Below are 24524 nucleotides of genomic sequence, written 5' to 3'. Positions count from 1 at the left end.
CCCCACGTCGGGCTCTGGGCTGATGGCTCAGAGCCTGGAGCCTGTTTCTGATTCTGTGTCTCCCTCTCTCTGCCCCTCCCCCGTTCATGCTCTGTCTCTCTCTGTCCCAAAAAAATAAATAAACGTTAAAAAAGAAAGGGAGAAGCAATTACATTTCAAACCTCCCCTACAAAATTGGAGAGAGGAGAGAGCTATTTAAATTTGTAAATTTTATCTAAGAAATGTAACCATATGTATTTATGTATCTGGTAGCATAATCTGAGTTAAAATTAATACTCATTTGAATACGATTTTTCTTTACCTTTTCCAGGCAACATTTAGATCATGAATAGCAAATAGGTTTTACTGCTGTTCTGACTCTAAAAGATTGATAATGGTTTATGGACAGGTTTTTTGAAACAATTCTAAGGTTATGCTGGAGTCAGTGGTTAAGAATATCATGATGGATTAGTGATATCTCGGGGGGGGGGGGCAACAGCAATAGAAATTACTGCATTACTCTTGAGCTCTCCTTCCATTCTATGGTACTTTCAGATGAATGCCTACAATTTAATACTTAAGTACAGAATGCTATACTTTAGACTAAAATTATATGTTATGCATTGACTTTGTCTTGCTAACTAGATTATAAACTCCTTGGTGGCAGGGAATGGTTCTTAGGATTTTCTTTTATTTCCTATAATTCCAAGGGAAGTGTAAGTCACAGAGCAACCTCAACATACAATTTTCATAAAATACATTCGTAGAAACTATCAAATTTTATGGCACATGTATCTACATTTTATCACCATCATTTTAAAAATGAGCTAAGTTTTGTTTTTGGTTTTGTTTTTGTTTTTGGACTAGTTATGCAGAAATATGGTAGAAGGGAAATAAATAGCACAAAAGGATTCATTGAAAAATCCTGCTCTCCTATTCTAGATTTCCTGTACCTCTTCCTCACCAGAGGCAATGACTGTTAGCTATTACATAACCTCCCCCAGAAAGAACTCACATAGAGACAAACCTGTCTATATGGGTATACTGATATGTGTATGGAAATATAGTCCTAGATAAATATATTTTACCATGCAAGAAAACACTAGATTTTGTGCCTTTTTTATTGGTAAGTTTTGGAGATTGTTTTATATTAGGCAGGATTGTCTCATTCTTTTTCACTCAAGTGTACAACTTCAATGTGTGGATGCATTGTAAGTGATGTCACCAGTCTTGCAATTTTGATTTAAGTTTTTGTCAGTCTTTTGCTAATATACACAAAGCAGAGCACATGCTTTTGTATAAGACCTTTGTGCATTTGGGCAAATGTATTAATGAAAAAAATTCTAAAATTAAAATTACTGTGGTGAAGAGTTGCTGCACTTTTTATTTGCTGGAATTCATAATATTTCCCTACAGACAGATTGTCCCAGTTTGCAGACTCATCAACATTGGGGATGTTACACCCTTGTTAAATCTATCCTTGTATTATCCAATTTTTGTATCTAAACCAATCTGGTAGAGGAAAAAAAGGTATCAAATTGCCATTTTAGCTTACCTCATAATGAAAGGTATTTTTGATCATCTTATGTGTTTGTAGGTCATTATTGATCCATTGTGAATCTTGCACTTGTATTGGTATATTCATCTTTATCTTATTTATTTGTAAGATCCCTTTTGTATTTAAAAATAAATGTCCTTTTTTCCAAATAAAATATATTTTCTGGTTTACCACTTTGTGTTGAATTTGTGTATGGATTATGTTGTTGCAATGTGGAATCAAAAATATTGATGAAATTGAGTTTATCAATTTGTCCTTTATGTTTTTTGGGTTTGTGTAATGAACATTTCAAGTTTTTGTTATCTTAATATCTATCTTATTCTAGAACGTGTGTGTATTTATCATTGTTATTATGAAATGCTTACTTCTTTGATATACTGAGAATATATTTTAATGTAAGGATCAAGTATTAGCTTTATTTTTTTTTCTCCAGATGGCTAAGCAATGTTCCTAACATCATCAAACTTGTATTTCCATTATCTCTACTATTCGAACAGCCAATTATATATATTGAAACTATATACTATGTAAATGATTATGTTATATATCTATCCTCTTCAGTTGTTGATATCTTGATTGATATTCTGTTAAAAATATTTTGAGTACTGTTATTTCAAAATATTTCTAAACGGTTGGCATTAACAGTTCCTACATCAATTATCCTCTCTTTTTTTGAAGACTCCAATGATATTTGCAATTTTATTTCTTATAGGTTTGTAATAATATTCCTATTTTATTGGGATTGTATTAATCTGGGGACAAATAACTTTACGGGAACAGATCTTCTCCAAAACCAAACTATATCTTTATCCAAGGCTTCTTTTGGGTTTCTTTGAAGACTCTTAAATTTTTTTCATATAAATTCTATACAATTCTAGTGTCGTTTAGCCCAAATACTGTATTTTATGGTGGATTTTTAAATCCATCTTTTCTTCTACTATAGTCTGTTTTTAGGTATGAAATCTATGGACTTTTTGTATGATATTTGAAACTAGCTGTCAAATTTTTTGAATTCTTAGTTTCTTACAGTTCTTAACTCATTTTTATTGATTTTATAATTATATGATTATATTAACTGCATGTAATGATACACTTCTAATTTTATACCTCATTTATTTCTGTTATCTAATTATATTAGGTAGTCTTTCCAAAACAATATAAATAATATCATTAGTTTTATTGATTATGTTAAGTCAAAAATTTATAATGTGTCTCCATTTACATTAAATGGATCAGTGAAGTATCCATCATTTTCTATTTTAAGAATATTTTCATCTATAATTAATGTTGGTTATGAAATGCATTTATATTAACTATGAAACTTATAATTTGTGTTCTTTTCTTATTTGACCTAATAGTATAGAAACTTATTTATATATTTCTACAAATGCAAAATCCTTTCACCAATACTTTAATTACTTTAAAATTAAGGTTGAAGCAGACTTCTGAATATATAAAGACTCTTCGACATGTGCAGTCTAATATTTTTCATTTCTTTTTCATTTTCCCTACTCATTTTATGAATTGTGGGTATATAGTCTGCTAATAATTAGCATTTATCTTCAGGTACATTTTTAATTCACACTATACCTTAACATTGCATAATCCAGAAAAGATAAATTAGTTACAAGAAAAATCTAGACCTTCTGGAAAGGAGGAATAATTTATATTAAGAAAAAAAAAGGTTTACATAGACAGTGGCTTTTGCTTTCTATGTATTTCATATTATTTTTTAAAAGCTGGCTAAACATTAATCATTTTTTCTTTCAAAGTCAGTAAAGAAAAACATATTTCCATAAAATCTGTATATATTTATTACCTCAGCTACTAAAATATTTGATAACACTTATGTCCTTTTATGAGAGGGAATATACATATCTAGTTATGAGGATGAGTTGAGATCCTAAGCTTATAAATATAAACAGAAGGACATTTTCTCCTGTGGAATAAAATATTTGCTTAAATTTAGGGTTGCAAAAGACTGATAACATTTTCCAGAATTTAGGATTCTGAAAGGGACTTATATACAAATGTTTGTATAAACTTTTTTTAAGTATTATAATTAAACTTTCAATTAGTCACAGAATTTTTTTTTAATTTTTTAAAAAATCTTTATTTATTTTTGAGAGAGAGAGAGACAGACAGAGCATGAGCAGGGGAGGGGCAGAGAGAGGGGGAGACGGAGAAGCTGAAGCAGGCTCCAGGCTCTGAGCTGTCAGCACAGAGCCCAACTTGGGGCTCGAAGTCATGGACAGTGAGATCATGACCTGAACTGAAGTCGGAGGCTTAACCAACTGAGCCACCCAGGTGCCCCACAGAATTTTTTTTTTTAATTTTTTTTTCCAACGTTTATTTATTTTTGGGACAGAGAGAGACAGAGCATGAACGGGGGAGGGGCAGAGAGAGGGAGACACAGAATCGGAAACAGTCTCCAGGCTCTGAGCCATCAGCCCAGAGCCTGACGCGGGGCTCGAACTCACGGACCGCGAGATCGTGACCTGGCTGAAGTCGGACGCTCAACCGACTGCGCCACCCAGGCGCCCCAGAATATTTTTTTTTTAAATAGGGTCAGACAATAACTTGAAAGCAAGGAAAATATTACGGCTTTAATGCTAAGATCATTTTAACAAGTAGGGCAAGAGCTGTTCAAATGCCTTCATTAAAATAAATTGTCAAACTATCAGCCAATACATTTCTTGCTAATAGCAAGTACTTCTTCTGACTAAAGACAGTGGTGAGTACTCATTATTACAGTGACTTAATTGCAACAATCAAATGGATGATGTTTCTGTTTCCTTAAGGGAGATGCATCAACAAAGCATGGATATGTGATGGAGATATCGATTGTGAAGATCAGTCAGATGAAGATGACTGTGACAGTTTTTTATGTGGACCACCCAAATACCCTTGTGCTAATGACACTTCAGCCTGCTTACAGCCAGAGAAACTCTGCAATGGGAGAAGGGATTGTCCTGATGGGTCTGATGAAGGCGATCTCTGCGGTATTGCATGTTTTACTGATGTGCTTCTCTGTGGATACTAGAAATGTTTAGTCCACTTGCTGATAATTATTATAGTGGCATACCTTCCTTCCATTTATTTCCTTTACATATAACTTTTAGCGTTGAACCCTATCTCTTTTTCAGGGACTATAATCTATTAAAAGTTTTTAAAATATGATCAAAAATTTCACAAAGCAGAAAAGGTTGGCTTGTATCCAACCAACTTAATTGTATAGTTGAGCTCATCATTTAGATCTCTGAATGGTTAGTGTTATTTCCACAATTAAACTGATTATTTTTTGTCATTCAGAACAATCGAACCTTCTTATTATTGACCTATGGGATACAGTTTACTACCAGCCAATGGATTTATCATACCTTCTAATTCTTACAATAGAAGTGTTAAAAAAGAGGAAAGGAAGAGATTGAGTCATGAAATCAATTGAATATTATTCAAGTTTATAAAATTTTCTCTGAAATTTTTAGTCCTCTTGCAATAGCTTTCTATGGTATGCTTTATCTAGTTAAAATGATGATTTCAATCTGATAGATAGCTTTTGAACTTTGAAATCACTTTTGACTAGTTGTCTTTTTATACCGACCAGAACATGTAAAGAAAATTACATTTCCTTCTCTGTGGGGAGATCAGACATTTAGCAAGGAGATTTTCAAAATATGTTTTCTAGATAATACTGAAGGTGACATCAATAGAGTAATGAAGAAGAATTTACAGAATGATAACAATAATGAGATGACTGCGGACTGTGAGAAAATGACTTTAGGAAATGATGAAGCTTCCTAATTGAAAATAGAAAAGACAACTACATTTAAGCTTAACGTTATCATATTTTGATCTGAATTAAACATTAGTAGAATACTGAGTGATACAGAAAAAATTATTATGTTTTAAATTTATGTGATAAATGTCATTTCTTCCAAAAAGTCTGTGATTCTGTAAAATAATCTTGAAACAGTAAATGCAACAGTCTTCATTCAGTGATGCTAAATTTAAACTAGATGTTTCAACCCCCACCCACCCTCCCCCTCCAAAAAAACCCCACTGAGATTAAATAACAAATACAGGGTGACAGATTTAGTTTATCTGTATTTACTTCTTCTCCCAGCTTATTCTCCTTTATGAAGGAGATTGGTGGATTGAAGTATCTCTTGTATTACAAAATGTGAGGTTTGCTCGTGAAGGTTGTAAGAGGAATTCTGAAAGAAGAAAACTATCAATACTCTTAAAATTGAGAATATGTAAATATAGAAGAAGAGAGACTTTAGCAGGTTTAAATTCTTTTCTTCAGTTCTTCAATTAACTCACCTAGGCAGGTAACTTAATTCTGGAAATGTCAGATTCCTCATAACAAAAAGGAGATGATGATATTTATAGGAAGTCATAGTAATAATGCCAGGTGCTCTAAAAGTATTGAAAGAAATTAGTGCTTTTCCACCTTTTTTCACCCTTCAGGTCAAATGAAGTAAAAAAAAAAAAAAGATGAAGAAGAGAAAATATAGTCATTAAGAAAAATGAGAAGAATATTATGAAAACACAGCCTTATTTTCCTATCCTCTGCTCTCTAAATTAGTATTATAAAAAAGCAATGGAGATTTCTTCTGAATTTATTTCTTTGTCTACTTCAAAACAGAAAATTAATTCTTGCTTTTAAGTCACTATATTCATCAACTTAGGAATCTTGCTCAAACATTTCAAAAGATTACAGGAGTGAAAGAGTTTACAATAAAGTTGGGTGTGGACGTATCAAGATAAAAAAGACATTTCTATCCTGCTTATAGCACTATGGCATAATGAAGTCATATACTCTGCCCTTCATGAGGTGAAGTTGGAGGAAAGTTAGGGAAATGAAAAAAAAATCAAATGATGCTCAAAGGATTGAATTGCCTTATATGGTCCTCCTTTCCCTATCTTCTTTTACATGTACCTTTGTATTATAGCTCAGTATATGTATCCTTATAAGCAATATTAGTACCTGTAGAGAAATGGCACCTTAGTCTCTTATTTTCAAGGCCCATGCCTATCAGTCGTAGGGTAGATCCTGTCTAGCTGGACAGGGTTTTTGGTTTATGAGTTTTGTATCATAATGAGCATAATGGACATTTACCCAGTGGACATAAGAAAATATATATACCCAGTGATTTAACTTTAAATAATGGGCATGGGTTGACTAGTAGCTAGGGAATGTATTTTCTGAGAGAGATACCCAAAGCTGAAAGAGTTGTGTGTGGTTTTTTTTAAACCATTTGGTATAGATGATGAAAATGTAGGTTTTTCCTCTTCATGTCTATTCCTTCAAATAGTTGTATTCATAAAAGCTATTTTTTGTTTGTTTGTTTTTAAAGTTTGTTTGTTTGTTTAGAACATGGGAGGGGCAGAGAGAAAGGGGGAGAGAGAGAGAATCGTAGAAGGGCTTGAACTCAGGAAAGGTGAGATCATGACCTGAGCCTAAATCAAGAGTCGGATGTTTAACCAACTGAGCCATCCAGGTGCCCCTCAAAAAAAGCTGTTTTTCTTTTAATCCTCCCATACCCCATCCCCTGTTAAAGAGGAAATAGGAGTGATTCGTGTCCTGTTCCTCAATACATGTAAAATTTGTACAAAAATATCTTGCATGAAAATGACTTAGTAATCTATAGACTTAATATTTGGGTAATTGCCTGAAATGGAAAAATCCTATCCTTTGGGTAACAAGGTGTTTTTTGCTTTGTTTTGTTCCCTCCAAATAAATCTGATTTATAAAGCAAATGATAACAAACAAACAAAGAAAACAGAAAAGGAGCACTCAGTAAAATAAGTCTCCTAATCCTAGTGAAGAGATTATTTTCTCAGGGAGATTTTCAAATGACTTCAAGGGGAAAGGTATATGCATTTAGAAAGCAAATGAGAAAAATCTTGAATCATTCAAGAACAAAGTTAACTGTTGATCCTTGCTATAAAGATATGTCAAAGATGAACCAAGCTGGACACTAGTTGAAGTGATAAGGATAGATTTTATTCAGCATTAACTATTGCAATGGGGAAGAATATTCAGCGTGAACTGAAATCACTGAAACAAAAGACTAGAGGCATTTTGAAGGCTGGAGTCTGCTAAGGGAAAGGCACCTGGGAAGCGGTAAGGTGGCTGGTCCCTGTGACTGAGTCATCTGGTTTTGTTAATTGGTGCTTATCCCAGAGGAGAAATACATTTCTCAGATCTTTGACTTGAGACAGTGGTACAAGTCAGAACAAGGTGCACACAACTGGGAACAAGAGTGAGAGAGTTATCTGCTTGAATGTTTGCATTTCAAAGATATTTCTCAGGTCCTTAAGAAGACAGTTCTGGTGGTGGAAGATTTGCATCTTAAAGGTGAAGAAAAAGGACTTATACTCACAAGCCTTCTAAAGTAACTGTTCTAAAATGGGGTTCAGGGACCTATCTGCCTACCACCAGGTTTTGTCTGGAACAAAAAGTAAACTCTCCTGGCAGCATAGAGCTTCCTTAAGCAGGCACTTTAAGCAGGGCTGGAGTCCTGCTAGGGAGGCTGCCTGAGTTGTTAGAAACTATGCTAGTGTTTTTTGGAGTCTCTTCTTCTGTGGTTGGAGGGGTATGGTTGGGGAGGAAAGTAGAATTGAAATTATTTGTACTAAGGGACTGCAGTTTTTATAAGCCATTGTTGAAGACTAGTCGAACAGAGGGCTCTGAAGAAACTGACTAGAGCTAGGTCAACGAGAAATTCTTTTTTAGGTAATAAAAAATGTGAAAGAAAGTTGCAGGATTTGATGACAGGTTTAGGGTGAAGGAGGAATTAACAAGGGACTAGCCAAACAAATATATTTACATATTTATTATATTTATATATTCAATTTTAGATTTATAATTTAGATTTATTATAATATATAATATATTTATATATTCAATTTTAGATTTCAATGTAAATTTTATTTTTTTTAATCTATGACTTAATTCCACACATAGCATCAGAAAGAGACATTTCAGTACTACAAGAACAGTCATATTGGAAATAAACTACAAGAACTGTAACAATTGTTTCTCACCTGCTGGATATGATGACTTTTCTTTGCCATAATTCTCTTGAAAAAGAATGTCAATTGAACAAAAATGGGGCAAATACTTTAAAATGACTATTGTTTTGAAATGATTACGATTGTAGATGAACAAACATATTTGGAGGAGCTAAATGAATCTATTTTTTTCTTCTAAAATAATACTAAACTTGAATTCTTAGCAAAAATAGTTAATATAATCATCTTCCTTTTCTTATTACTGTAACCTTTTATGGTGGCAAATAGTATGAAGAACAGTTGATCCATATAGAACTTTAGAAAATGCAGAAAATATTTTTAAAGTGTTATATTTAAGCTCAATTTTTGAACTAGATACATTTTCATAGACAGCTGGAAACATTTGAGGTATATAAGTAAATGTTACCGCAGTTTGCCAGTCAGTGAACAACATTCTCTTTCAGCATATCTCAAAAAACAACTAATTAAATAGCCTTTGAAAACTGCTTAAAATATTTTTAAAGCAAAGGAAGGCAAAGTTTCTTTTAACCTTATTCCTGTGCACCTAATAATACATAGGGATAGGTAATAGTATGGTTGAAAAAACAATTATGTGCTATTTTCATCAAGGACATAATTACATCATCTTGAAATTTTCCCAACGGGACAAGAACTGGCTCAATGTTGGGACAGCTGTGTGCTGCCTCATTTTTTTTTTTTTGATAATTCAACAAATATTAATATGCTAATATTTGTCCTAGGCACTGTGCTATCTATTAGATATACAAGGCTAAATAGAACAGATATTTTGTATGCCTTCATGGAGTTTACAATTTCATAATGTAATAGAATCTGAAATACATCTAATGCAATTCTCAGTTATAAGTACTACAAAAAAAATGGTCTCTCTCTTTATAAACCAATCATATTATCCATGTAATAAATACTAGTTGCTCATTATTTCACTCAAAATATGAAGTCTACTTTTTTGTGTGTATGTATATTATTTACAATGCTTTCATGGCCTCTTTGAATTAATCATAATACCCAATATATAGGGTAGAATGGATAATTAAATAAATGGCTTTAACCAGTAAAGAGCAAACTAACCCATCCTGCATTATCATTATGAATCAGACTATAGATGTAGAAATATATATATATATATATATATATACACACACACACATATATATATATTACATTATATTATATGTATATATTACACATATATGTGTATGCCTGTTTATAAGCACTGAGATAAGTCTAAATTTCAGATCAATGTATTTCCTTTGGCGAGAACTTAGCAACTGGTTTGGTGTAACTGTTGAAAGTCTCAGAATAATCTTTCCAGTAATAATAGAAAGAAACATTGAACACACTTTACATCTATGGGGTAAAACAAAGTGTACTCTATAGTTTTATACAAATGAAAACCTTCCATTCCCAGTTCTTATCATATAGGATTTGGTTATTCGATGAAATATTTTATCATGCTTACCCCAATCCCTGAAAAAAAAAATCCAGGCAGCTTTTCTCTATTCATGTATAATATCCTTGCTGTAATTCCAGCCTTAGAGAATGGAGTTTAATGATTAGTATTTTATTGAGCAAAACAATTGATAATGCTCTGTAATCTGTTCCCCTCCTTTTATAGATGAATGTTCACTAAACAATGGAGGCTGTAGCAATCATTGTTCTGTTGTGCCTGGAAGAGGAATTGTCTGTTCCTGCCCTGAAGGACTTCGACTAAGCAAAGACAATAAAACGTGTGAAATTATAGATTATTGTAGCAATCATCTGAAGTGCAGTCAAGTGTGTGAGCAGCACAAGCACACAGTCAAGTGCTCATGCTATGAAGGGTGGAAGCTGGATGTGGATGGTGAAAGTTGCACAAGTGTTGGTAAGTAGATGTGTGTTTCATTAGGCTGAAGAATACCAAGTGCTTTTCTGATTTTTGTGAGTTGTGTATCTTGTTATATTTTAGAACAGATCTTGAGAAAATAATCCAAAACACCTTTAGCGAATTAACAAAGGATTCAACTGATTTTAAATAGGCATTTAAGTATAGTAATATGTCATTTTAGATCTACTCCAAAATCTTCTGAACAGAGTATATTACTGTAGTCCTTATAATTACAGTCCATCAGATTGTTTTCTTCCTTTCTGAAATACTACTTCCATCATCATCCTCCCTAAAGGCTTGTTTTTGTATTGTCCAAAATATTTACTTTTATTTCTCTTCGCAAGATTTTAGAACCCTCCAGAAGTCTGTCCTGGACCATACTTCCAATTTCCTCTACTCTTAAAATCAACTTTGTCCTCTGGCTGTGTTCATCTTCTAAGTGTCCATTTAGAACGTTCTGCTGATCTGTAGGTCTGATTCCACCGTGGGAAAAATAAGCAGAGACTCTGGAACCTGATTTTTGAACTTTAATCCTACAGCTGTCATTCATTATGTTTGTGACCCTGGTCAGGCTACATAAAACTTCTTGAGCCTCACTTTTCTAATCTTTCAAGTATCTGTGGCCATGATAACAATGTCTCCATTATAGCATGTTGCAACAATAACCTGGAGTACTTGCCACTGTGCCCCAACACCCATTAGGTACTTAATGAATGACAGCTTTTCACTATCTTCTCCAGAGACTTAGCTGAGTGTGGAACATTGAGAGTCCGTGGAGAGAATTGAAGGGGCCCATGAATGTTGTTGGAGAAAATATTACACCTTTATTTTCTTTAATGTCCCATTGAAAGTTAACACTAATTATTAGCAACAACTGTGTGTCTCCATTTGAAGTAATAGGCATTCACATCACGGTAAAGTTGTTGCTGATATCTTAAAATATCATATATGTTCAGGCTTTGGAAACCACTGTTACTTTAACAATGAGAATCATTAGACCCACTGCTCAATCTGTTACCAAATACATTAATAAAAAGCAGGTATATTACTACATCCAGAAGTGTTTTTTTGTTTAATATTGGTAACTGCTTTTCAATATACAGTATTTGATTCCTATATCTATGTATACTTTTTTTTTTACTTTTTTCTTACAGTTTTTGTGCTTTTTAAAACTTTCTGATAAGTGGTACACAGGCTTCATCAGACTGCTAAGAACCTATACATCATAAGCTTTTTTCAGTTTGTTCCTTCCACTTAGATTGTACCTCCCCCTCTTAATCTCTAAAATTCCTAGATATTCTTTTTTTTTAATGTTTATTTATTTTTGAAAGATAGACAGAGTGAAAGTGGGGGAGGGGCAGAGATAGAGAGAAACACAGAATCTGAAGTAGTCTCCAGGCTCTGAGCTGTCAGCACAGAGCCCAACACGAGCCTCCAACGCACAAACCATGAGTTCAAGACCAGAGCTGAAGTCAGACGCTTAACCAACTGAGCCACCCAGGTGTCTCAAATTCCTGGATATTCTTTAAGACTTGTAAGCCGAACTTCTTTACGGGAATATTCTTTCAAATGTGTTTGTTCTCTTTTTCTCCTTTCTATGTCTAGAATATATTGTTCATGAAAAGATGTGTCCACATTTTTAATTTGCTGCTTTGTATTTCCATCTATCTTCTATTCTTTATCTCTCTGATGAAATAAGCATCTTGAAGTCAAAAATCAAGTTATAGATTTTTCTTTTATGTTTTACATTATAGTCAGTCCATTTCTAGAAAAATAGTATGCAATCAGAAGCATTATATTTTTTCAGAGAATGTTAAGTCACTTCATCCTTTTATATCAAATGCTGTGTTGTGGTTGTTTCTTCTGGCTGTTAAAAATGCCTAGAGGCAAAAGTTTAGCAGACATTTATGTGACTTTCTCCTTTAAGAATCTTGTACAAAGTAATTGGCATGAGAGGCTTCAAAAATAATAACAATTTGTCGTAATGATAATAGTCATTTTATTTATGAACATGTTTTGATTGGGGAAATAGTAGACCAAATTTTACCTCAGATATATTTATAATCCTATTTTACATGAGAATTGCCCCATAACTGGTTTTTGGATACAGATGACAAAATTATTGACTTATTTTACTGCTTTTGTGTTCTATGAAATCAATAAAAACTCATGTTCAATATTAAAATAATTCAACATTTGAAAATAAGTGACCAGGCACAAAGTAATTCTCCTAATGTAATTGGCTCCTTCTGTTCTCAGATCAGATAGAGACTCTAACAGTGCTATGTCAGTTCTCACTGCTAAGATTGCTGTATTTCACACCTGCTTTGTTTATTATGATTTAAGTGGGAAGCAAAGGTATATTTTACTTTTTAAAGATAATATGGAGCTTTCTTACATGGAGAATTTAACCTGATCATAATTTTTACCTTCCTGAAACATATAGTATACCAAATAGCATTGTCAGCATTTATATTATTATAGACAATATAGGTTTTGTTAGCTATTGAAGATTATTTTTTACTTAAACCAATTTTCTTATATAAAAAAGGATTTATTCTGTATTTTATTCACTTCCTTTCTTTTTTAAAAACTTTTAGTACATTCAGAGTTCAATAAAAATGAATTAACCATTAACCATTGGACTTTGAAAATAAAATTTCTTTTTCCTTGCTCTTCTTTTGTTACTTTTTCCCATCATTTTTGAGTTGAGTCCCTGCTTTTAAAATGTGTCCTTTCTATTGAATGAAATACCTGTGATTATTCTTCTTGACATTTTAAAAGTAAAGAATAATAGTATTCTTTATGCTTCAAATTAGAGCCATGACTCCCCAACATTTTTTCTCTTGAATCTTCTGTAGTTTCTTTTTCATACTTTCTTATATATCTCAACTCCTTTCTTCCTAAATTCTTTACAATATGTCTTTTGCTGAATTGCTGAACTGATTCTGTTTTCTTGAAGTTCATTCCTAACATCTTGTTAGTTAAATATAAAGATTTCCATAAATACTGTTTTTATGATCCTGAGTTTTTATTTAATATATCTGCAAATCTAATTTTTCTTGGCATTTCTGTACTTTATTTTACCAATTCCTTTTTAATATGTGATGTATTAATCACCTCTAATGAAGTATTGGTTTCTTTATACTAGGAACAACCAGAATATTGCTGCTGATTTCGTTCTTTTTTTTTTTTTTTTAATTTCTAGTTTCTTTTCTGTTAGGTAGACAACTTGCAAATATGCAGCATACTTCTAGTTACATTGGAAAGAATATTAAAGCATTCCTTCTTATTTTCTCTTAGCCTGAATTAGGTTAGATTTCCCCACCAAATTTTTTCTTGGTTCTTATTCTCTTATATTTCTATTCTTAGATTCTAAAAAAATATATTTAATGTAGAAACCCGTTAAAAGGTTTTTCAGGCAAAAGATGGTAACCTCCACTAAGAAAGAAAACAACAGCTTCAAGATGTTTTTTTTTTAATTTTTATTTCATTTAAGTTTATTGATTTATTTTGAGAGAGAGAGAGAGAAAGAAAGAGAAAGAGAAAGAAATAGTGTGCAAGCAGGGGAGGGAGGGAGGGAGAGAGAGAGACAGAGAGACAGAGAGAGAGAGAGAGAGGTAAAGAGGGAGAGAGAGAGTATCCCAGGATCCACACAGTTAGTGTGAGCCCAGTGTGGGGCTTGGACTCAGAAACCACGAGATCATGACCTGAGTGGAAATCAGGTGTCAGGGACACTTCACCAATGGAGAAGTGAGCAAAAATAAGAAGCAAAAAATACTTTTCCCAGTATATATTGCCTTGGGTGTAATGAATTTTTTTGTATGCTTATCTTCTCTCATCCAACAAATTACTAGCTCTTCAGAATAGGATAAATTTTTATATGTGCTATATATTTTCCTTAAATTTCTAAGAACAAGGAGATTTTTTTTAAATAAATATGTGTTTTCTTATCAAATTTTTGTTAACCAAACCACAAAATATTTTGTGGAAATTATATCAGATGCCAGAATAGAATATTGTGTATTCTTTAGAAAAAAATTATTTTTCAATTCAATTTATATCCTTTTTTATGAAAGGAGATTATGGATGTAATCCACAGTTTTACAAACACAAAGCTGCATAAATGTGGTGATCTCCTGTTGGTGCACTGTGCCCACTACTGAAACCTTAATTCTCATCTACCCCTAAATGATCTGTTGGAGATCTTCCTTTACCACCTCGGATCTGATAACTGTGGCATTTATATTTCCAGCTACTGTCTTTCCTACTGTCCTGTTCTGTTTCATCAGATATCACCAAGTCATCTTAAAATGAGTTGGCTGAAATGTACTCTTTCCCTTATCTTTCATTTATCCTTTGTCCTGTCAGTGGTTCCAGTTTTCTCCTGATTCAGGGCTCACAACCTGAACTTACCTTTGACTTCCCAGTTCTTTGCTGGCCCCTTTCCCCATGTCCTAATTTTTTCTATACAATATCTTCTGGACACAGTCCTCCTTCTCCGATTGGTAGCATTTGTACCACCATCCCAGCCAGGAGTTAAAAATGTTGTAATGATGATGGCAGTCCTCTCTCTGGCCTCTTTGTTGTCATCTTCTGTTTCTTTAGTTTGTAAGAAGAATATTGAAACTTGAAGGGATGAGGTATTTTTCTTGAAAAGAGAGAGGGAAATTCAAATCTGGAAGATGAGAATTAATGGAAAGAGGTCAGAAGTATAGTGAAGAATAAGAAGTGAAAGAAAGAAGAATGAAGTAATGATAAGCAGATGGCTACCTTGTGGAATAATGGTAAATAAAGGTGAAGAGATCAAAGGAATAAAGCTGGTTTATAATTTGGCGATCCACTTCTTTATTTTAGTACAATGACACTTTTACATATCAGTCTCTATCCACGATTTTAAGTAACTCTCAATTATTTACAGAAAGAACGTTCAATTCTTCACTCTCCTATTTAGAGCCTTCTTCATTTTCATTTATTTTCTCTCTCCAACCTAATCTTTCATTATCCTCCAATGTGGGTTTCCATTCCAAGCACCATATCATTGTTTTCATCATTAGTAATGGTAGTAAATAAATAGTGACCGAGAATATATAAAGTACTTTCACATGTATCGCTTTATTTTACCATGTCTTTCATATACTCTGCTCATTATCATCAGTTTTTTTTTATTTTCTCAAAAAGGAAATAATAATTTAATAAACTAACTGAAATCTGAAAAGTAGAGGTACTTGGAGAAGTTATCAAGATCCAGAGTTCAAATAGAAATAATCTGAATATTTACACTTTGATTTTTTATTGGAAAACTGCTTTTTTATAGTCAAGTGTAATCAACTGTAAATATTCATCAACTGTATTCTCAACAGAAAATGACTATATTAAATACAATAATTTGAAAAGCCTTTGGGAATTTTTAACCAAGTAGTCAAGGTAACAGTCACTGTTCAGAGTAAACAAGAAATGTTTTGGGGGCACATGGTTGGCTCAGTTAGTGGAGATGTTTTATGTTGATCTCAGGGTTGTGAGTTCAAGCTCCACTCTGGGTGTAGAAATTACTTAAAAATAAAATGTTTCTAAAAATTCAAAAAAATGTATGTTTTCCATCACCTTTCATTTTATGAAATCTTTCAAACATATTGAGAATAACATATTCACAGCTAATATTTTAGGATACTGAAATGTTTTCAGTTTTTTTCAGGTTGTTTATGATATAAATCATTTTGTAAAGTTGACGAAACATTAGATCACTCTGAAGCCCTCTGTTCATCCATTCTTTCATCCCCTGAGAACACTACTTATGTGAAATGGGGTACCTGTTCTGTCATAGTTTGTGTTCTTAAACAACATGTAATATATTTCTTTTTCTTTATAACAGATGGATTAAAATATAATTTATATACCATAAAATTCATTCTTTTAAAGTGCACAATTCTGTGGTTGGTAGTATATTCACACAGTAGTGTAACCATTACCACTATGGAATTTAGAATAAAATATTCTAAATATTTTAATCCCTCCTTTAAACAAACCCCATATGTATTTAAAATCACTCTCACTCAAACCCTACTTCACCCCTGGCAACCTCAAAATCTGTTTTCTGTCTCTATAGATTTGCCTAGTCTGGACATTTCATACCAGTGGAATAATACACCATGTGGTCTTTTGTGCCTGGCTTCTTTCATGTGGCATAATGTTTTCAGGGTTCATTCATGTTTTACCATACATTACATTTACTTTTGTCGCTGAATAATATATTTATGGTATTAATATACCATTTTGTTTTTCCATTCATCAGGATATGAGCATTTGAATTGTTTTTATTCTTTGATTATATGAATACTATGAATATTCATAGTTTTTGTGCAGACATGAATTTTCATTTCTCCTGTGTATAGAACTAAGAGTGGAATCGTTGGGTCATATGGTAGGTCATTGTTTAACATTTTGAGCAACTGCCAAAGTGTTTTCCAAAGTGACTGCTTCATTTTAGAACTGCCAGGAGTACATGAGGGCTCCAATTTCTACACAATCTTACCATCAGTCAATATTGTCCATCTTTTTTATTATAGTCATCCTAGGGGGTGTGAAGGGGTATTTTGCTGTGCTTGTTTTGTGTTTCCCTGATGACTAATGGTGTTGAGCATCTTTTCATGTGCCTTTTGATCATTTTTATAGGCTTTTGAGTGAAATGCCTATTCAGAGTCTTTGCCTAATCTAAGGTCACTAAGTATCCCTCTATTAGTTGTATCATTTTAGATCTTATATTTAGGTCTATAATACATTTTAATTTTTCTAAATGGTGTGAGGTTCCAACTTCATTCTTTGGAATGTGGAAATCCAGCTCCCCCAGCACATCTTGTTGAAAGGTCCATTCTTCCATTGAACAGTTCTCTGGAGATTGGGCTTTTGGGGGAGCTTCAAATCCATCTTTCCCCTCTGGGAACTTCTGGACTGTTTGTTTTTAAATCTACTATGAAACTAAGGAAAGGGGGATGGGATTGGTACATGTTGAAACACCACATAATTTGCAATTTGTACTGATATTCAGCAGTTTTTCTTTTTAAAAAAAAATTGTTTTAATGTTTATTTTGAGAGAGAGAGATCGTGAGCGGGTGGGGGGCAGAGAGAGAGGGAGACACAGAATCTGAAGCAGTCTCCAGGCTCTAAGCTGTCAGCACAGAGCCCAACATGAGGCTTGAACTCACGAACAGTGAAATCATGACCTGAGCAAAGTCAGATGCTTAACCAACTGAGCCACCCAGGTGGCCCAGCAGTTTTTCTTAAATAAACACCCATTGGATTGTTATTAGATTTTGGTTAATTTCTAGAGTTCAGAAAAAAAGATGATTTTAACCATTTTTCCAGTGTTTTCACTGTTTTTATGAAGGAGAGGATTTGGGGATCCTTACATTACCATTCAGGAACTGATTCTCTATTTCATTAATTTAAATTGTTCATGTTTTTTTATCTATTCATTTATTGCCATCATATCTTTATTTCAGAATTCTTTATTGAGGTCTTATTAGGCAAGAAATTGTTCAGTAATTATTTTTAGTGTTAAAACATATGAAGAGCTTAGCAGTCTTTATAACTGATTTTTAACTTAATTCCATTGTGCTCAGAGTGGGTGTCCATTATTAGGTTGATTGTTTGCTATTTCTTGAGACTTACTTTAGAGACTAGTATATGACTGTTTTGTTGCATTCCATGTATGCTTAAAGAGAATATGTCTTCTGTTTTGATGTACAGCTTTCTATACATTTCTGGTAGAGTGAGCTTTTTGTTTATTTTGTTGTTTAAATCATCTGTTATTATTTTTCATATCGGTTTTTGTGTAGGAATTGTGGTTAAATACATCACAATATGATTATGGATTTATCAATTTCTCTATTTGATTTTGTTTTATATGTATTTTAGCCTATATTATTAAGGCACACACCATTTTAAGAGTTTTATTTTATCTGTTATTTTTCTTATCATATAATAGAGAACTTTTTATTTCTACAAAAGCTATTTCCTTAAAGTGTATTTTGGTTAATATTAATATTGCTTCATTAATAATGAAATTAATAATTCAAGACTCTTTACAAATGAAACTTTAGATTGTGTATCACCAAAAGTACTCTTTTATTTTAAAAATCAAGACAACAAGGGTCACCTGGGTGGCTCAGTTGGTTAAGCATCTGATTCTTGCTTTTGGCTCAGGTCATGATCTCATGGTTTGTGAGTTGAAGCCCCATGTCAGGCTCTGTGCTGATGTGCAGAGCCTGCTTGGGATTCTCTTTCTCCCTCTCTCTCTCTGCCTCTCCCCTGCTTGTGGGCTTTAGTGCTTTTCTTTATTTGTAGCAGAGGCAAGTGGAGAATCCAGGTCTTCTGTTGTAGAATTCCTTTATAAATTCAGTTGTAACAAATAAGTCAGTAGTTTTGGGTTCAGGAGAATGTATTTTCTCAAATAGAACATGAAAATAAGAGCAGTTAAATGATCTCTCAAATATGGCCATAGTGGAAATACCAGTTCTTTTGAAGGGAAGAAACACAGTACCTAGTATTTGTCATACTGAAATTCTTTGCTTAATGTATATGTCATGGCCAAACAATTTTTATTTATTTGTGAGTGTTTCTAAAAAGTGGGAAGTATTAATTCCATCTATTACTAGTTTGAATTTTTATTATTAAAAATCTTAGTAGAAAATCTATGTGCTAAAAATTTATATCAAAACAAAATGAAGTGAAAGTTTTCTCCCCACTTCTGAACCCCAGTCTCCAATTTCCATGGCAGAGGTAACAGCATTCCCTCATTAAGACAACAAGATATATTCTATGCTTCACCTTCATGTAGGTCTAGAAAAATATTTTTTTAATTTAAATGGTAGCATCGATTTTGCATTGTTTATATCTTCCTGTTTCAAATTACAAAATATTTGGAATTATTCAGTAGCTGTACATCTATATCAATCACATTAATTTATGTGGCCCCATTATCTTATAGTTTATGACTGTACCATAAGTTATTTTGCCAGCTATCTATTGGTAAACATTTCTGTTGTTTCTAGTATTTTGCTACCACAAATAATATTGGAGAGCATTTCCTTAGCCATCTGCCATTTTTAAATAGGCAAAACTATATCTTTAGAGTAATTCCTTACAAACAGACTTAGTTGGTCAAGGTGTGTGTGTGTGTGTGTGTGTGCGCGCGCGCACGCGCGTGTGTGTGTGTGTGTATGTACATGCATATAGATGTATCTCTTGTGATGGCTGTTGCCTAGTGGCTCTCTATATGGTTATAACAAGTTATACTTCCATTATCAATACATCAGAATGTCTTTTGCCTACATTTTAATCAATATAGGGTCTTCACCAACATTTTAATGATTTAAAATTCATTTATCATTTTATGAGAGAAATTAGTTTAAAATTTAAAAGTTGTTCAGATTTTCCTTTCTCTGAATTATCTGTTTAATACATTTTGTCTCTTATTTATTTGAGTATTTTATAATCAATAAATGGGAGCTCATATATCTTAAAGAATTTAGTCATTTATTATATTGCATATGTTCAGTGAGGTTTGTCATTTGTCTTTTGACTTTTTTATTATTTTTCTCCTACAATTTTTAATGTATATTAAACACCATTCTTGGGGTGCCTGGATGGCTCAGTCGGTTAAGCGGCCCACTTCGGCTCAGGTCACAATCTCATGGTCCGTGAGTTCCAGCCCCGCATCGGGCTCTGGGCTGATGGCTCAGAGCCTGGAGCCTGCTTCAGATTCTGTGTCTCCCTCTCTCTCTGGCCCTCCCACCGTCCATGCTCTGTCTCTCTCTGTCTCAAAAATAAATAAAAACATTGAAAAAAATTTTAATAAACACCATCCTTTTCTTTATTTCTTCTATGATTTTTGCCAAATGCACAAAGGCCATTTTCATTCGAGAGTTCTAAAAATAATTATTCTGTGTTTACTTCCAAGGCTTTCATAGTGCCATTTATTATATCAAAATTATTAAGCTATCTAGATATTTTTGTATTAAATCAAAATCTTCCAACTTCATTTCTTCTCCAGGTACCCTAAAACTACCATATTTCTCAGCTTTCAAGTTAGATATGGGTCAGTACCAAATACTTTTTATTGATATAATAATATATCTTAATATTTGTTGAAGTTAATCATTATTATATATTTACCCTAGAGTTGTCCTGGTGAGTCACACTTTTTTAATGTAAACTTTAGAATTATCTAGTATTATTTTTAAAGAAAAGTATTTGTCATTTTTTTTTTCATCACAGGAAATTTATAAATTAATTCAGGCAGAAGCAAGATCTTTGGGACATTGTTTTCTTTTGTTTGTTTGTTTGTTTCCTTTTGTTTCTATCTAATAATACTGTATGCCTTTCCATTTTTTGAAGTCTTTATTTCTTTCATTAGTGTTTTAAAATTTCTTCATATAATATTTATATATTTCTTAATAATTCCATTCCTAGATTCCTTATCTTTTTAAATATTTTTTTCTGTTTATTCATTTTTTTGAGAGAGAAACAGGGTATGAGTGGGGGAGGTACAGAGAGAGAGAGAGAGAGAGAGAGAGAGAGAGAGAGAGAGATACAGAATCTGAATCAGGCTCCAGGCTCTGAGCTGTCAGCACAGAGCCTGACACGGGGCTCAAACCCATGAATCTCAAGATCATGACCTGAGCTGAAGTGAGACACTCAACCAAATGAGCCACCCAGGCACTCCTCCTTATCTTTTTTCATTATTACTGCCAGTGTGCATTTGTTCTTTTTTTTTTTTCTATTTTGTCTTCTCAGTAGCTGTAGGAAGGTTAGCGATTTTTGTCTAAAAATATATCATCAGTTCTTCCCCACCCTTTGCCTCTGGCATCCACTGTTCTATCTCTATTGTTTCACCTTTTCCAAAATGTCATTGAAATGGAATGATATTGTCTATAGACTTTTGAACCTGGGTCCTTTCACTTCATGTATTGCATGCCTGTTTGATTCTCCATTCAGACCTTCATGAATCTTTATGGTGTCAATGGGTTCAGAAAAGTTTCTGAGGCCAGAGTGTTATTCTCATCCTTTTTTTCCCAAAAAGTGGTTATGGGATCTGCCCTTTACTTACGCTACCTCCTTTGAAAATTGTGTTCTGCCAGCATTATATATGTATGTATGTATATATGTATGTATACACACACACACATATATACGTATATATATATACACACATATATATACACATATATATACACATACATTATACATGTATGTGTATATATACACACACACACACACATGCGCACGCACACACACACACACACACACACACACACACACACACAGCTATAGGCATCATCTCTCAGAAACTGTCCATACTTTGAATGTATTCAGCATTCTTCTAATGTTGTGGTGTTTTGGTAACATGCCTTCCAGTGTTAGTGAAGGTGGAACTTGCATTTCTTTTTCTTTTCTTTTCTTTTCTTTTTTTTTTTTTTTGATTTTTCTAGTGTGGTTTTCTAAGGAAGAGGCAGCACATCATTGCTTTGCAATTTTGAAACTCCATGTCCTTTAAAAGCTATTAAATATAAATGTCTCTACCAAGTGGCTGCTGCACCTCTAATTTACTACTTGACTAAAGGCAAACTATAAGCCAAAGGATGGGGAAGCTCTTCAGAGCTGAAATATCACTAGCTTCAGCACATGCTAAGAAATATCCAACTGTTTTTGCATATTATCATTCCAACCTTTTCTCTTACACAATATATCTTTTGCTTATTCCTTTGAGTAATCTTTGAAATTTAATATTATAATAAAGATTTATTAAGATATTGAGCATCTGTACTTTTAATGATCAATTATCCTGATAAGTCAGTATGGTATATATTTTATAAATTAAAAAGTATTGAGGATCAGAGTGTTTAAGTAAACTTCTCAAACTTAGTGAGTCAGTAAACAGCTCTGTTTTCAACCCTTATTTTTTGACTCCAAACCTATTTTTTTTCGACTACTTCACACTTACCTCCACATTTGCATTCACTGTGATGATTATGAGCTTTTTAAAAAAATTCATATACATTATTTAATTGGATTCTGATAACAGTGTAAGTTAAATTGGAAGGAGGTTGTCATTAACTCCATTCTGCAGGTAAAGACAATTTCTGAAAAAAATAAAGACTTTTTTAAGGCGAGCAGTTATTTCATAGCCAGAGCAGATTCATACAAGGGATCCTGATCCAAAATTAGGTATTCTCCCTTTTAAATAACTGTACATCCAAAAGAGCCATTTTCTTTATTTAGAAAATTCTAAATTCTGGATTTAAAATTTTGTGAGCATTTGTTCTATCAGGAGCTCTTTGGCACTAGTTATTTAATATATGTTTGCTATTTTTATCAGTTGGCTACTATCACAGTAATGTTTTGCAAGAAACACCATAATACTGTGCAATAAATAACCACGATACCTATAAGATCACAACAATATACGTAATTACTGCTCACAAGTTCTCAGGCTACTGACTGGTTTTTGTGGTCTTGAACGGGCTTGCTTATACTATGCAGTCAGCTGCAGGTTAAAGTAAGTGGCTCTGTGGATCATGGCAGGGCTCTCTCCCATGCTAGCCATCAGCTAGTTTCTTAAGATGGAGTCTGTTCCACTTGTATTCATTCAAAACACATTCATTTAATGTTCTAGGTAGAGCTTATCAAAAAAATAGATTCATGTCCAGTGGAAAAAAATGGCCAGTGAATTCCCTAAACCAAGGACATGACAGCCAGCCTCGGTTAGCTCTGTTCTAAATCTAAGACCTGGTATGTATCATGTCTTCCCTGGTGCTAGGTATTAGGGACAGCATAATGAACAAGGCAAACAAGATCCTTGTTTCAATAAAGCATTTAAGCCAGTGAAGAAGGTAGATGAAAACAAATAAATAGTGATTTTAAATATACTTCAAAGAGAATTAATAGGCTATGGAGATATAAAATAATAAAAAATGGCCTTTATTGGGCACCTGGATGGGTCAGTCAGTTAAGCTTCTGACTCTTGGTTTTCAGCTCAAGTCATGATCTCATGGTTCCTGACTTTGAGCCCCACATTGGTCTCTGTGCTCACAGCACTTGCTGGGAATTCTCTCTCTCCCTCTCTCTGCCCTTCCCCTGCTCGTGTGTGTGTGTGTGTGTGTGTGTGTGTGTGTGTGTGTGTGCGCGCGCGCGCGCGCGCACGCGCGCACTCTCTCCCTTTCTCTCTCTCTAAAAATAAATAAATAAATATAATTTTTCTAATGGTCTTTACTAGGAAGTTGATCAGGATACACCTCTCCGAGGAATGAAAATTAGTAAGAACAGTAAACCTGGTTGTAGTGGACAAAAACCCAGCCCAAACTGAGTGAATAGTTACCTGCATTGGATTATATATCCAAAGCATGGGAAATATATAGGGAGTATGAAGGGAGGAACTTGTCTTAGGGAGAATTCCAACTGTGGACTTGAACATCCTTAGGACACAGTATCACCACAGGTCATTGTTGCTTCATTCTTTGTGGCTGTTTTCTGTTTTAAAACAATATCACAAGTACACTTACACAAACTACAAGGGTATAGACACTGGCAATACTAGAGTTAGCGATCTGTGACCTTGAAAGAAAAGACACTCTTTACCCTCAGCTTGAAATCTTTTCTAGAAGTTTATAGACTCATGCCTAATTTAGATTTCACATCCGCCTCTTGAGCCAGATGATTACAGTAGATTACATTCAGAGGATGTGCCTAGACTTAAATTAGGAAAACATATTGCCCTAAAGGAAAGCCCAAAGGAATTGCATTAAATGGAAATGGGGGCAAATCTTTGTAAGCCTGGGTCCCTCCCTCAAAATATGTATTTATAAAGCAAAATTCATGTCTAACTCATATTAGTATGCCCAGCAGTAATTATACAGGACTTGATACATTTCCAAAAGGATAGCATACTTTTAGTACATTTCAGACTGTGGAGGAAGCCATCATCTCTCCTCTTATGGAGAATACTCCCTAACTATACATAAGCATGTAACTCTTACAGAATCCTCTTTTATTGGATATATT

General features: G+C 33.4%; 1 protein-coding gene across 4 annotated transcripts in view; it reads left to right on the top strand.

The window, feature by feature from the left end:
* LRP1B (LDL receptor related protein 1B) overlaps positions 1 to 24524 on the top strand; it is a 1898953-nt gene that overhangs the window by 1241145 nt on the left and 633284 nt on the right. For all 4 annotated transcript variants that reach the window (XM_040474969.1, XM_040474970.1, XM_040474968.1 and 1 more), the window contains exons 22-23: positions 4339 to 4539; positions 10218 to 10463. In XM_040474969.1, coding sequence (XP_040330903.1) covers positions 4339 to 4539; positions 10218 to 10463 — 447 coding nt within the window. The remainder of the gene's footprint in view (positions 1 to 4338; positions 4540 to 10217; positions 10464 to 24524) is intronic.

This window comes from Herpailurus yagouaroundi, unplaced genomic scaffold, assembly GCF_014898765.1.
Source record: "Herpailurus yagouaroundi ecotype Mexico unplaced genomic scaffold, PumYag 140, whole genome shotgun sequence".
Lineage (NCBI taxonomy): Eukaryota > Metazoa > Chordata > Mammalia > Carnivora > Felidae > Herpailurus > Herpailurus yagouaroundi.
This window is presented reverse-complemented; position numbering and strand designations above follow the sequence as displayed.